This window comes from Ascidia mentula, chromosome 6, assembly GCF_947561715.1.
Source record: "Ascidia mentula chromosome 6, kaAscMent1.1, whole genome shotgun sequence".
Classification (NCBI taxonomy): Eukaryota; Metazoa; Chordata; class Ascidiacea; order Phlebobranchia; family Ascidiidae; genus Ascidia; species Ascidia mentula.
Window position 1 is genome coordinate 16366152 of NC_138571.1, and position 15927 is coordinate 16382078.

The 15927-nt window shown below is 40.2% G+C and overlaps 1 protein-coding gene across 1 annotated transcript; it reads right to left on the reverse strand.

Moving 5' to 3' along the window:
* Positions 1-2505: 2505 nt before the first annotated feature.
* Positions 2506-15610, reverse strand: LOC145907306 (WD repeat-containing protein on Y chromosome-like). Its single transcript, XM_082994732.1, has 24 exons — positions 15522-15610; positions 15157-15184; positions 14676-14784; positions 14427-14533; positions 13882-14058; positions 13311-13424; positions 12750-12915; positions 12180-12448; positions 11860-11972; positions 10655-10855; positions 9533-9794; positions 9228-9366; positions 8649-8870; positions 8155-8299; positions 7956-7996; positions 7428-7568; positions 6688-6987; positions 6256-6395; positions 5645-5866; positions 4678-4902; positions 4189-4293; positions 3828-3943; positions 3563-3721; positions 2506-2743 (listed from the first exon to the last, which is right to left on the reverse strand). The coding sequence occupies exons 1-24, from the start codon at positions 15608-15610 to the stop codon at positions 2506-2508; spliced, it is 3828 nt and encodes a 1275-aa protein (XP_082850858.1).
* Positions 15611-15927: the final 317 nt, after the last annotated feature.

The window sequence follows — 15927 nt, forward strand, 5'->3', positions numbered from 1 at the left end:
CTGTGTAGAGTGGGGTGCCCGCACTGGAAGCAAGGCTAATTGCCAAGCGCACTGCGCGGTCGCTTCCACACTAGGAGTGTCGACACGCCGATGACTTGCAAGGTTCGAGTGTGATTAATGTTGACACGTCCCTGTGTGGTTAAAAAACTTGCAAATTCACGCAGCACTAATCCCTTGGTTCTGGACTTGTCTCCGCGAACTGTGCGATGTCTGGCCGCCTTCTTCATAAATTAACGACAAGAAACGATGGAAGATATTTATTTTGGTTCTTTCCTAGCAAACTGATTGCGTTTCAAGGGCATCTAAGGCGGAGCAAGTCTATTGAATTTCACAACGAATCGGTTTGCTTTGGTCCTACGGCGGGCTTCACCAAAAACCAAAATGGCGGAACTAAATACAGTTTAGTTTTGATCAATCGCAACTCAAATAGACTTATTACTTTTTCTGCACTTTGGGTAACAACCGTCCTGACCTGACTTTATAGAAAATAAGACTACATCTGCAAAATACTGCTCGCTTTAGAACAAAACCTAACTTTTGGTCAGAGCGAAAAAATTCTGCTATTGTTTGACGGATAGCAACTTAGGTTAATGTATTTTTTTCTATAAACAAACATATAAAATAAATGCTAAAAAAGCAGCAGCAGTGCTTTTTTAGTATTATTAAATAAGTTACAGTGATCGCTAGGCCTGCATCTGCAGTTTTGGGTAGATCCCAATATTTCAACCTTTGAAGTCAATATAAAACAAATAAGTTCCTAAATATACAAAAAATACACCTACTTTTTCCTGTCCACGTTTAACTTCTTCAACTTTCTACTTCTGTTCCGGTTCTGCGTTCTTTTCTTTCTTCTTAACTTTCAGTTCTTCGAATTTTCCAGTGGGAAACCAAGCGACGGTTAAGGATGATTACGATAATCCGTACCAGCATCAAATGACATGAACTAAGCCTACATTCGTACGCTAGAGACCAACAAATAAATCGTATATATGTAAGATCGATTAGTATCGCAGATACAAATTACTCGATTGAAATCGATACTTTCAGTATTGCACAAAAGCTTGTCAAACAGACCTCGATGCACCTCTCTGTGATTATATCTTACTGCTGAATATTGTGCAATCCTGGCTGAATATTGCGCATTTTCGCTGGTGCTCGCGAGTCAATTTACTTTTGTTATATAAACTAATCCATCGTTGCTCATTTCACAAATCTCACAGATTTCCTAGAATTGGCGGTAAACAGTTTGTGCTCAAAACTATTTTTGCTAAGTAACAAAACAGTTAAACTTTTCCAAGCTATAAGATTTTTACAACTCCAGCACAATATCTGGACTAACTCTGACAGCTCCTCTGGCCGTTAAATTCAATTGAAGCAACTTTCGGCACCGCATCTGCTACTGTGCCGTTAGTGGCCAAGAAAAACACTCCCGACAGCGTTGAATTCCTTCTTCAATCGCTGACGCGCAATCTTCGCAATGCACTCTATGACGTAACAAACCAAGCGGCCTGCTTCATTCCAAACTTGTTGATGTTCAAACTACAGGTTTCTTATCTCATTGGTAGGCAGTCAACCGATTGGTGGCAATCATGGTAATCAACTGCAGTGCTGTCTGTTCAGATGATAAGGGCTGGTGGAGAGGTTTTAGCGCCTTATTGTAATGCAGTAATGCGTTAGGAGTGGATTAAAAAAGTAAATTTCTGATGGATAAGTGCAAGTGCTGCACACGTGCACGGTAATAATGTGATATTTTTGCCACAATGTTGTAACTACTATTAACGTAAACTATGTTTATTTTTAGGTGTAGTTTATTACCCTTAACAGCGCAGTAGGACAAAAAATGCAAAGCTGAAAATATACTGCGATGAAAAGTGACAATTCCATTTGACGTAACAATTTTTAATATGTGCCTTAGTATTTCATGTAGCTCTTTTCGCAACTGAAAAACCAACACCTACATAGATCAATTAGTACTTTGGCACATGGACTTCGGGAGACAAACGGGGCCTCATTAGGTTTTTAAACCGGTAAGCTGCAGAAAAGAATAGAGTTAATTATTAATCACATCCTTTCAGGGCAATTTGTCATCGCGTTGAAACCATTGAATGTGATTTAAGTTCTTGAATAAAATAACTCTTAGGATTTGGTCATCCGGATTTATCTATTAATTCTGTGTTGGCCTTTTTGGTTGTTTTAGTGTAACGAAGATCGTTCAAAAAGCTGCATTCCCAGTACGATGTTTTTGATAAAGATTGCCGAAACAACACTTGCTGTTTTTAACAGACAAGTCCACATATTTTAATAACCTGTGAATACAGTAGCATTTTTAATTCGCTCGAGTCTGTGTGCAGCTGTTGCAAATTTTACTGTTACTAAAACACATGTATTTTTTTAGAACTGTATTAATATTTAACAAAAAACAAACGACTGCATGTATTTCGCTAATCCAAATTTGCGCGATGCCGCTCAAAACAATGTTCCGAAACACTTTTAAAGTGTATGACGTCATAGAGGGGTCGTGGCACCAATCCGCACACTGCTGGGAAGTGACGAGGCGGTGGAAGCACGCCGCAGGTCCCAGCGCACTTTGGCAGAGGACACGTCGCCCCTTGTGTCGCTGTCCGCGCTCGTGCGTGACCAGTCACGTGACAGGCGAGTCTCGAGCATACCAGACGGACTTGGAGAAATTCGTTTGCTTAGAGATGATGTTGGTTTCTTGGAATCGGCCGGCGAAGTTTTTGGCCTGTAAATAGTTTTCTATTTGAATAGATATGACAGTCAGGTGAAAAATGTTATTTAGACAAAAGGATTCAGCCTGTTCTTGCTAGGTGAGTGTTTCCGGTGGTACGCGACGGCGTTCCAGGTGGTACGCGTTTCCTATATCCGCAATTACCTTTCAGCAATTTGCGGATATCGTTCGAATTTAAAAAATCATAAGGGATCTCAAAATATTCGTTACCTTATACCCTAGGTTACTATGTAACACTCAACTAGGTGGTACGCGTCGAAATTGTTTAACCTCCAATTGGAACGCAACCACATAAAGGAGTCACTGTGCTAGGTGGTATCGACGGATTTGTTCTATGGTCTTTTATTTTCAAATCTCTCATTAGTCACATTGACGGTGATGTTCCGTAGTTTTGAATATGACAATCATTACGTAATGTTATTTCTTCACAATATCTTGTTGTTAAATGTTTGACAAAATTTAAAATTTTGCAATGTACGCTGGTACCAGAAAACAGTTATACCTATATACGGCTTTGTTGTATTTGTATTTTGAAACGTTATCAAATCAAAAACACTTCCAACGATGACCTGGCAATCACAGCCTCTTTATCATCAATACGAAGTGCTAGTATATCCACCAGGAAATTTAGGAATATATGTGTTTGCATCGATATAAGCATCGTCTGTTCCTTATTTATTAAGACTCATATTTACCTGGTAGTTTTTAGAACAAGTGCTTGCGTATTTACGCGACATGAAACATTTTTTCAGACAAGACCACCAACCGATCGAATAAGGGTAATGGCCAAAATATATTGCACTTAATATTAACCTGTAATGTCCGAATGCTCGTTGGTGGGCAACGATAGTAGTTACGTGCTTGGCCAGAACAGTCCGTTTCCGTAGACATTCTGGCATTTTCGGCTCCACCGGCGAATCGAGTTTGAAATACGGCAACGCACAGTAGACAATCGGATGCGTATCGCTCCACCTAGTGGACACAAAGTGTTGTTGAAAAGGCTGCCTTGAGCTGACGTTGGCACGTGACTTTGCATATGCAAATTTTTAAATAAAATTTGCATATTACCAATGCTCACTTGATGTTTCGATCCACTTTGGATTCTTTGTGTCGTTTCTTGGGTTTGTAGTTGATTTTGCCCAAAATATCGCTCGTAACTCCAGTGCCCATGATCCGTTCGTACGTTTCCTCTGCCTGAACATGGTTGTCATGGTTTCAGTGGTACAAAAATCTTGTGCACGGCAAGGGAATGTAACTGTCAGCTAACCGACTAATAACTTGATACTGTGACGTGTCGGTAAATAATAAGTTTTGTGGGGATGCGAACTATTCATAATACCGTTGTTTCGGAATTCGTCCTACAATCTAGGTGTAAGCGTGGTCTGAGCGACCTTTGCTCAGAAAAATATCGCATTCGAACTTGGCAGCAATCCCCTTACCTCGGTTGTTCGTGAATGTCTGACGATCGAATGAGGGGAATCTTCCATCCAAACAGTTACGCTTTCCCTCCGTAATTCTTTCACCCCAGGTCGTAGAGTTTTGTCCTAAATTAATGACCACGTTAGAAACCATGAAAAACATAACATTTTTCACCTTAGTCGAGCCCATAAGTGCATTGAACTCATTTAACCAAATCTTTATAAAGGACAAACCAATATTTAACCCCATATAACTGATGTGAAATTCATTTGCAAATGGGCTTAAATTGATGATATTCAGGGTTGCAAAGGAAAACATGCCACGACAATTTCTTTTTTCAAGGGGATTTTGCGTGGCCATGACTCAAGTGCTTAAGTATTCGGGCCTATAAGCAACTATGCAACTGACACACGGCATTAATTCATCCGTTCATTGCAAGTTAAGGTATCACAGCCCAAGAACATCGTTTATACAAAACGTCACAAAAAACACAGGACCATCGTTCCTACCTTCAATAGCGACTTATTCACTTGGTCGAATTGTTCCTTGATTTCAGTTTCGGCCTCAATGTTTTTGTTGAACATCATGGGTAGCGTCCTCGCCTTGGACATGAAGTTGACGGCGTTCTTAACCTGTTTCCACTGCGGGCGAACACCTCCTTTTATCACTCTTAAAGTTGTGGTGGAACCAACTCTTCTCACGTCATCGGGAATGTTTACTGGGAGGTCTTTATCCTACAAATAATCCAGGAATGTATTCTCGGCAAATTATAAAAAAAGCCTAAATATTTCGTTGGGCCTGCTGAGGCTAAGACATGTACACTCGCCATCTGCGAAGGGCAAGATACTAAAAGCGTATTGTAGATTGTGTTTTCCCGTCAAGAAAAACGGAACAAGCACACATTATATCGGAATTCAAATAAAGAAAAACCGCCTAACGGAGGATAAACTGGATAGCAATCAAAAGATCACACGATATAAAATATTAATGTGGACGTGTTTTTTTGTAGAGCACAGGGAATTTACACAGGCTTGGCACAAATATATTGACCGATATATATGGAATAAGCCTAGCCAAATTCCCTGATGTGTTGCTTCCCGGAATTTAAAAAACTCTTCTTACGCAAACAATCCTCGTATTAAACCAATAGTGATTGTGCATTTAATTTTTATACAGTTGGCATTTGTGTTGTTAAACATCTTGAGTTAAAACATTCTTGCTAGCTGGATTCACACACTTTCACACACAGATTCTAGCTGGATTCACACACATCACACACAAAATCTAGCTGGATTCACACACATTCACACACAGAATCTACACAGAAACACACAGAATCTACACATAAATTACACAGAAATTGGTTGAAAAACGCTGCCCCTAAACCTCAAAAGGATTAAATTTCTTTTCACAATTCTACACCAAAGCCAACCAATAAGCTGTCAAAAACCATACACAGTTGAAAAGTGCATTCACCACAATCGGATACTGCAAGTTCCAGTTGTCCTTCTGGCCGAACGTGCCGATATATCTTCCACTCCCACTCCACAACCGAATGCTGCAATCGCTGCTTCCGGACAACACAAGTTCACTTTCCGGGACGTACACGACGCTGTTGATCGGCCGTAAATGGGCTCGGATTCCCCACACAAGTGTTGGTGGTTCGTCCAATGGCACGTAGGTCGGATGGGTAAAATGCTTAAAAGTGAAATAAGACCAGATGTGAGTGCGAAAAGTGCAGGACAGCAGTTTCAGTCTGTCTTGCTCAGGGTTTATCAACTCAATTAGGGTCCGTGGACCGCCAGGTCAATTTTGTAAACTTTGTAAAGCCCTTATTATCGATGATAACTTTAAAGACCTTGTTTTGATGGTGAACCCATACAAAATGATTTTCATCACTGAATATTTTTGAGAAATCTCTACAAGCCACTGTGAACCCTAGGGGTTCATGGACCCCTAGTTGGGAAACCCTGGCCTTTCTCGAATCATCACAGATCACAATGAAAATGAAGGGGTCAGGATGTATCACATCTATGTGCAATTATTCAAAGTATTTTGCAACAGTACACAACGATATTAAACATTACCCCATCGGTGAAGCAACCGTCCTTATCGTCATGCGACTTATCCTTGTCTGCAGCGTCCAAATTATCGCGTCGCTCCTGTATTTCTCTTTCGTTGCAGTAGGACGATATGTTCCACAGCTTCAGATATCCCCGGCTATCACCTTTCAGCAAAATCATACGATTTGACAGCAGAACTTGTTTTGCACAAACATTTTGTCTTTTAACCAAATGGTTCCTGATACCGTCCACAAAAAAAACACGTTTAAGGGTGAAAATATCGATAAGCCTGAAATACGTTGAAAACGTTTGGGCCAGTGCTTAGTTCTACGTCACAATCTTAATGTTAACAACTATATTGGCTGTTTTTCAAGCGCCACTAGTGCGCGGGAAACATGTTTCGCGACGCTGTGGATCGCCTACGTCACAGAACACACAACCATAAACACAACTTACCAGTGACAAGCCACTGACTCTGGCAGTCGCTGTCCATTGCCAACACAACTTCTCCCTTAGCTTGTGTGGCTTCGAAATAGCCAAGCACTCCGCCCTTCTGGTGCACAGACCAAGCCACCACCAACCCCTGTGCCACAGCGGCAAGTAGAAAAGCGGTGTTCTCGTTGCTGTTGCGACCTTGAAGGAAGATAATCTTGTGCACCACGTGGTCAGAGTGGATGTGTTCCGCATGAGTGAGCGAGCGACTTTTGAGTGACGTGAAACTTGCGTCGTCGCTGATTTCGTCTGCCGAGTCGGAATCTGAGTAAAGTAACGGAGATGGTATGACGTCACTCCTGCCTGCAGGATTATAGTTTTGACGTTGCGTGGTTAAGGTTTATGTCTATGTGGGATTTCATTTAGAAAAAGTTGCATTTATAGTTGCTTTAGCATTAGAGGGCCGATCAAAAATTAAGCTGTGTTGGAAAACATCGTTACAACACCAAACAATTTTGTTGTAACAAACAAATAGATAAAAAGGCGTTAAAATATCAACAAGCTTGATTTCCAGTCAAGTATCAACAAGAAAAAAATTTAGCTTCGGAATTTCTCTTCAACTCAGCATGAATTACGATCACAATATTAATCTTATATCAGCAAAAGGCTTAACATGAACAACTGCTGCTTCAGAGACTTGAATCCCGGTGCATTAATGTTAATAGACCTTGCATCTGATGCAAGCTTCCTAAAACTGTACTCACCTCCAGAGTTGGCATCGTTTCCTGACTGCAGCCAGGGCAGGTACGACGGTAACCATCTATCAGCCAACACCTTCCCGTGAGACTGAGAATCATCTTGATCAGCTCCGTCCACTTCGCTCGTCGTAGGGCGCAATGTCCAAGCTTACATAGAAATGGGAACGAATGTTTTTTCAGTACAAGGTTGTAAGCTTATGAGAGAAAGTGAAGCTGGTGCAGCGCCGGGACATTTGCGAGTCTATATGGCGTTAAAGGTAAGGTATTTCTACAGGAAAGGCCCCACATTTTCATGTGATCTGAAAAAACAAGACATCGCACCAGCACATTTTTGTTGTAATGGGCCACGGGGAAGCGCTGTGCGTTTTTACCAATTGAATTTGGGCTGTCTGGCGGAAATTCAAAACCCGTAGTTAACTGTGCTTATTTCAACATACTGCGATATAAAACACAAAAACCACAATCATTTCTACATATCAACACAAAAAGCTTGTCACCTAACAACTTTACTGTCAAGTAAAAATCCCGATATACCTTGAGATTTTGTCTTGTTAGCCGGCACGTCCAGGTTGGATCTGTGAAACGAAACATGTAACAGTTAAAATAATCTTTCTGGCAATCAACCCCAGGCAATTGCAATCGACCGAATATTTTCTTTCAACCAATTACATACATACGTGAACACGTTCACTGGAGGTTAAAGTTATAAACAGACGGTAACTTCGAGTCTTACTTTTTGGTCTTGCCAGTGAGGTGGATGGGCAGAATGCTTTTGTGAATGTTGAGAGCCACTATGACGTCTTCTGTGTCGAGAGACCACACAAATACGTAACCGTCGTACGACGATGACGCCATCAACGAGTAACGTTTGTTGTAAACTGTGACAAAGTTTTGTATGGAAATATGCTGTTAGTTAATAAGTTAGGCAAAAAGCACTGTGGATCAAAATGTACAGGAATCCCATTGGCATAAAACAGTGATTGTGGCTCCTTACTTCAAAGATTCCAAGAAATGTTTAGAAAAATTAAGTTTGCTTTACCTCAGTAAGGGTGGGTGAGCACGGGTAAAAGGTTTACGCGAAACACAAGTCAGTCGTTTACTTTTCCTTGCTCTTGAATTTCAATTTCAAATTTAATTAGGTTAAATAAAAAAAAACTTGTTTTTGCTAAAACTAATTAAAAGAAATCCGATACCAAATATCTTTCAATATTTCAATATTCAACGCACCCAAACTGGTGATATCGTCGGTGTGACTTCTCTTAAAACGTCGAAAACTCTCATCGTCGTAATGGTCAGCGTACGTGGTCACGTGCTTGTTCCAGCCAGCCGTGACGATCCTGTGACGACAGAAAACCACCCCGGCAATTTCAAGTTCGTCTGTCTTGCGGAGTCGCCTTAGACACGCCCCGTTGTTAAAGTTCCACAATGCTATGGAACCGTTTCTGAGACCTGAAATAAATATAAAAGCAGGTTTACGTTTGCTTGAAAATATCAAACGATTCACCAAGAAAAATGTTTAATGAAAATATCAAACGATTCACCAAGGAAAATGGACAATCAAAGTTGGAAAAACCATAGTTGCACTCTGTCAATCGGTAAAATGCTCTAAAATTACACACAATCTTTGCTTTTTTTACTTTGTGGCGTGTTGTGCTACACTGTATATAGATATATTTGAACTTTTTATGTAATCACCACATTTTCATAGTGCATACATTAAATAAACAAGGGTCATGTATTTACCATTCAAATGTAAATAAATTAAATATTGATACCCTTTTTAAAGTTTAAGTCTTGACGACTTACCCGTTGCTAGCCTTCTCTGCGTCGGGTCGAACGCCATGGTAGAAACCTCCACGTTGCGTTCTGTGAAAAACTGCATTGACTTGTTGCCGGTTTTCAAATCCCAAACTGCTACGATGCCGTCGTCGCCACCAGATACTATCTGAAATGAAGGGTGCAAAATTAATAAATTGTGCTATTAAGGAGTGTGGTGCACACTGTTACGGTGCACAAGAATCAGATATTTTTGTAAACCCAAATATGAATAGTGACTGGTAGCTCAAAACTAAAATCTTTGGTCGAAAAATCTTTGGCGTGTTTACACTTACTTGATTGAACAGAGGATTGTAGAGCAAGCACGACACCGACCTCTGGTGGCTGTGAACGTTTCCCGACATGTTAGAGGGGCCTGTGGACCTGGGCAGAAATCTGCCAATCTGATTGGTCGCTACCATCAACTCCCTACGTCTTGAGTTGACGAACATGGCGCTTACATCCAGTCGACCAAGACCCACATTCCTACCGTGTATATTTTGTTGGCACGAGTAGTCTTTCAAATCCCAGACGCGCACGTTTTTGTCTTTGCTGATGCTGAGAAATGGTGAAAGATGAACGAAAACACGGAACAGTTACGAGCAAAGCAAGCTTAGAACAGGCAATTGTCACAATGAGTTGCAGAATACATACATGTCTTAGTTATTAACTTGTTACACCAACTAACTTCGATACATTGTACGTTGTACCAATCTTTCTGATGCCTACTTTCAATATGTCTGGACCTTTATATGCTTTTTTATGCTCTTTCAGCGCACTTTTCTCGACGAAGCTTAATGTAAAAAAAACTAAACTAAATACACACAGAGAACAATACCTATATGGACATCCAAATTCATTCAGACTCTTTCACAGACCAACGAAAGTTTGCTTACAAACAATAGCGCCGATACTCTCATTGCAGCTTTTGTGTACAAAGTTTTATATGCCAGTCTTTCTTATGCCCAGAATTTACTAAATCTGTCAATAGTCTTCCCAAATACAAACTGTTTTGGGGAACCGCAAAACAAATGGAACGCTACTGACGAAAGTATCTTTCATCAAAGGCGTCCGCAGCTATAATGGTGTTGATACTATACAAGACGGTGTATTGAATCAAAATGCACCGCTATACGAAGTCATGATAGTCGCAGAGCCAAATCCATCAGTTCAGCGGTAAATTGGTTTCCAGTGTGTTCAAGTATATGTGAAGGTTGCCTAGCAAGTTGTGCGCTTGCGCACCAGTGTAGCTTGGCCACAATACACTCCGTGAAACCGCCGAGCCACTGTAGCTCAGTTGGTAGAGCGTTGGGCCTGGTGAGCCCAGGGTCGTGAGTTCAAACCTCACCGGGAGCTTGTTTTGTCAGATCTCGCTCCGACTTGTCGGGAAAAAGTGGCTGATACAGCTAGTGCCTCACCTAATTATGTGACTGTCAGTTGGTTTTACGTAAACTTGTACCACGGCACAGGCGTGGCCTTTCAATACAGCCGACGCCTTGTTCACCACGTACGGATTCCAGATTCTGACGTCACAATCGCGACTTCCGGTAACGATCAGGTTCCAGTCTGGGTCATAATCAAGACAGGAAACTCCCTTTCGAATCCGGAAAAAGGATTGCCTGTGCGACAAATTGAAATCAATTACACAAGTAAAAGATGCTTCATTCCGCTTCATTCAATCGATTCACGCAATAACAAAAGGAAAGTGTCGTACATTGTGGAAACCTAACCCAGTCCAAAGAACTTATAATTGGTAGCTTATCGAACCATTGAGATTTTGCAGGTTATAAAAGAAGCTCATTCTCAGTCCCAATATTAGACCGACTTATAAAATCCTGTCGTACACCTAAACTTATTACAAACAACAGCATAGTGCTTTTAGGTATTACTGTCGGATTTACTCATTATTGTAACGTTTGATGGGATTAACCTGCCAAATTACATGTAAGTATTAAATCAACAAAGTCGCTTTGTAATTGGAAACTGGTACGCTTATGGTGTATAATGTAAAATTGATTTCAAAATTGTTATATGCATTTTCTACTCTTGTTTCCCATATTTTCTTCCACCAACAACTTCCGTTTGGGTTTCCAATATCTACCACGATCAAACTTTGTCAGCCGGCCCTGTTTAACGTTGAGTAAAAGTCGTTTATCATGGATAGCTCAAGCACCCGCTGATTCGTGTTATCTGTGGACACGAGTTATGACGAGCGCCCCTTTGATACACACAAGATTATTATTCTTGAACGACAAGTTTAGAAACACCGCAGATAGTGTGTTGGACTGTTGCAATAAGCGGTCTGCGATAAATTGGAGGTCATAAGTTAGTATGGAGTATGGATTTACGCTTGGTGAAGAGTCGAAAAGTTTGAGTCGAAAAGTTTACTCAATCTTGCTCTAGCAACTGTTCAACACCAGCAATTTTCACAATTAGATGCCCATCCAGGCCTTTTATTTTATTATATAGATGTATATATATTTTATTACAGTCTATTATAATTTTATTTACAGCCTTTTGGCTATTTAAGCTTTCAGACCAGCCTCTTTATACACGAAATCTGCCTCCGTGGAACCAAACAGCGTAGGATAAGTTGTATAACAAACTTTTCAGAAGCACTGACCGACTAATGGTGATATTTTGATCTTTGAGACTTCCAGCAACTTTCGGGGTGATGTCGGCGAACTGGAGAGCTCTGTTGTCCGAAATGCAGCCAGACACGAAGCACTCCTGACCCTGTAACGAAACCGTGGAAAAAATCTAGGTTGAACAGCATTATATGCTTGCGTTTAAAACATATGTACATATTATATGTGAATAATGGAATAGTCTAGTACACCAGAGAGGATCCAGAAATTTAGATTTGGCACATTTAACACGTATGTTTAGCACAAGAAACGATAACACACACCATACTTAATGTATGTGAAACTGGCCTCTTACTTTCTTGCTGACGAAGTAGCGAATCTGCTGCACCCATTCACAGTGCACGTGACTGAACCTCGCGGCCACCACATTCACCAGCTCGCCAGCCCTTAACGCCGAAACGGTGGTCGTTCCCGTTTTCGTTGAGGCAAACAAACATATGCTGGGGTACTCATAGAAGCGAATGATGTAGATGCTGCCGCTAGTGTCGCCCCAGAGCAGGATTCCGCGCCTTGGTTGGTAGCGATCGAAACTGTAGTCCATCGTCAGCGCGCAGTGCTCCAAGCCTTAGATACAACATTATGAAGTGCTACTTGCAGAATTAAGGGTTGCGTAGGCCTTATAGTGGCGTCAAACTATAGGAGAACCAATTAATTCGTTTTAATATACGCAAAGGACTATACAGTGTATATAAACAGCACACATACAGAAAGCAAAAGGACAATGGTACCGATAATGCCTATACAGGTAAGGCGCCTAGATACATTTTCTAAAAGCGGTAAACAAGTAGGAAATAATGTTTGTGGCTGCACATTTTGGCAAATTAAAATAATTTCGCAGTGCAATATCAGGGTGCTTTTCCGTTACCTTTTATTTGGAACTTCTTTTGGATCATATTGCTCGTTAGGGAGTAGAATGAAATGTCGTAGTCGGTGGAACACACGGCAATCGAATTGCTGTTTGAGAGGCAAACCATATCAGTGAACCACGGAGATTTTCCGACACCGGCCATGTGATCGAGCGATGCACTTTTCTAAGTTGAAAGTCAACATTTTCGATCTCGCTTAAATATGCAACAAAATCTTTTTAAAAATGTGTGATACGCTGTAGATTAGAGAGTGGTAGCGGTCAGGACATTGTATCGTCCATGAAGACAATGTTAAAATGTTACTCAACTGTAACGCGTGATCTGGAAACTCTTCAAAAAACAAGTTTAATAAATTTACAACAGTTTATTGGAGCAACGGTGTGCAACACGTGTCACGAAAATATTGTGACACGTGTCATGACGATCCTGTAAGTGTCACGCGCCAAGCAAATTTTGGCAACAATTCACTTTAAACGGCTCAGGCATAGTACAAGGTAATGGGCATGGTATAATACAAATATTAAAACCGCAACAAAACCAGTTTGATGAAAACAGACCACCTGTAACGTCCATTCAGTACTCCATATGTTAAGAGCGCCCTCCCTGCTCAAGGTCAGATACCGACTGGCGTTTTCATCCACCTCAGACATGTTGCTTCCGAAACGAGAGTAGGCCTGGGTGAAGACGGGTAAAAGATATACGACAACTGTGTGGGGTTGAAGCTGGTTTTACGAACAAGACGCAGGGCTTTTCGTGCGAGAAAGGATTTAAAAGTGGTATTAATATGAGTTTGGTATAAAGTGAACCAATGTAGTGCTGCAAAACATTTAAGAAAACAATAAAAAAATGCCAAACTGTCAAACTAACTTGGATTGTGATTACAGAATGAAGAAACCTGGATCAATTTAAACCAAAGGCAGGTTGACGATCGCTGGTGTCAAACTGTTATTCTTTGTTTATAACGATATATATAAAAAACTAAATTAAGGCATCGGTGCTACTAATTTAATTTACCAAGACCACATTTACTATACGACCATATAATATGTATGATACGTCTATTATGACGTCATAACTTGATCAACAGCCAACAAACTCGAAAAAACACGTGTATTTAGTTTGTGGACTTACAGTTAATCGAGCTATTCGGCAAATAGATTCTAAATGGTTGCTTGGGACTTGGACCATAGGGTTGGGAAAGGGATTCTTCTGGAACATAGAAAACATATTCTCTTTTTCCTGGTACTCCAGCAGCATGAACGTAAGGTACTCGCTCCAATCCACTGTTCCGTCGCAGTTTGTGTCCACCTGTCGGAGGAAAGAAAGAATGGTTTCCTAAAATGAGATAGTAACGACTTATGTAGAGTTACAGGAATGCGATTTTATAGGAGGCCATTGGGGATTTAAGTGTAGTATTAAGTTTTTTGCAGTGTTGAGATAATGGTGAAAATGCTGAATTAAAGAAGAAACACGTATTTCTAAAAATGAAGTTTTAAGCTACGGATCTGGAAAATACTGTGAATAGAACAAAATTGTATTAAGTAAACATCCGTGGCATCATGAATGACCTCTGCGGGACAAACCTTATATTTTTAGGTTTTGTATTTTAGGTTTCAAGTCTATTTACGACTATTCCTAAGGCAAATATATTGAATTTAGTCTCGCTATGAAAGCACCTTCATGAAGAGCATGTCCAATTCGTTGTTGCTGATGTGTTCGCCCATGGCACGTTTCATAGCAACACGAAATTGGTTCATATCCAAACCGTCGGCGCCGTCAGTCACTAAACAACGTAAAAAGCATCAACATTTTTATGATACGTATCAACAAAAACAGTCAAAATTCTGTTTTAAATATCAACATTTTTTCTGTCAACAATTTTTGCGATACAGCCCAAATCACAAACCGAGCCAGAAAAAACAAACCTGCATCTTTGAAAATTTGTTCCAGCTCTATTAACTTTGTGTGGTCCAGGCCATCGTCCAGGTTTTGCGAACTGCTTGAATGAAAGGAACCGTGCTGTTCCTGACTCATCTGCAAAATTTTTCTGATAATCAAAGGCTGGTTGTAAAGTCTTGCATGGACTTTAACGACGCTTGTGGTAATGATAAAAATACAAAAATATCCCTAACAATTGTTGCGCCTAGTTTGGTGCCCAACGCATGAAGGTTTGTACAGTCACCACAAAGTGGAAGTCTTTGCCGCACTACTAAGACCTCAAGGTTCGAAACAGACGTCTATTTGCAGCTCACAGAGAACATATTTCAAAAATTCGTATTTTTAAAGTTTCTTGAAGACGCCACGAAATCATTTCGTTTTCAACTCGTATGCAAAAATCACCAGCAGCACGTATACTATGGGCCTGTTTCAGAATAGTTGTTCGTATTCCATTGTTCCAATTCTTACCTTTCGGGGTGTGCAATGGTGGACTGACCTGTAAATAATTAGACATATTTTTAAATATTGAGTTTTTTGTTTGAGGGTGCCACTTTACACATCTGAATAAGTCTACAGCACATATGCCTCCAAGGAAGTCAGTTGTTTTAGGTGATGTTAAAAATGCGTTTATGTCTGCAAGAAACACGCATTTTTTTCCCTTTTTCCTTAAAATAACATTATATAATAAACACGTATATAGGCTATATAGATGTAGAATCTTCGAAAACGTTTTAAAATTTATGTTAACTTAGCAAAAGACGGGTCAGTACAGATTTAGTTAACTTTAAAATAAGGTAGGCAAACAGCAGAAGTCAAAAAAAGTCCTGTCGTACTTAGATTTGTTGGCCGGTGTAACCGCATATCTAGTTGACGACTTCAAACTTTTCGGCGTTCTTTCATCTTTGATTGCCAGTCCATTCATACTGGTCTTCTTTGGCAACAAAAGAAAATTGAATAAACCAAAAAACGATATCCCATAACGAATAAATTGAGAAACTAACATTCGTAGCTAAGGGTGTCTATGTCGTCACAAGCCCAACTGTGATGAACAAAGCAATATTGTTAATTTTGTTAAAGTTTTCACAATATTTTATTTTTCAACAAAATTAACAAATTGTTTTAAATAAGATTTGTTGCAAAGATTGTTTCTTGACAAATTTATTGTTTTGGTTTCAGATGTATCACGCATGACTAATCACGCTTGTAAACACTGGAAACCGAGCCGGGCATTTTCAATCG

Excerpts from the sequence above, each read along its gene's own strand:
- LOC145907306 (XM_082994732.1), bottom strand. The coding sequence starts at position 15,610 with ATGAATGGACTGGCAATCAAAGATGAAAGAACGCCGAAAAGTTTGAAG. Across the intron at positions 3,944-4,188 it reads GACATTCACGAACAACCGAG|GCAGAGGAAACGTACGAACG; the intron begins GTAAGGGGATTG and ends AACCATGTTCAG. Across the intron at positions 2,744-3,562 it reads CGAGCATTCGGACATTACAG|GCCAAAAACTTCGCCGGCCG; the intron begins GTTAATATTAAG and ends AACTATTTACAG.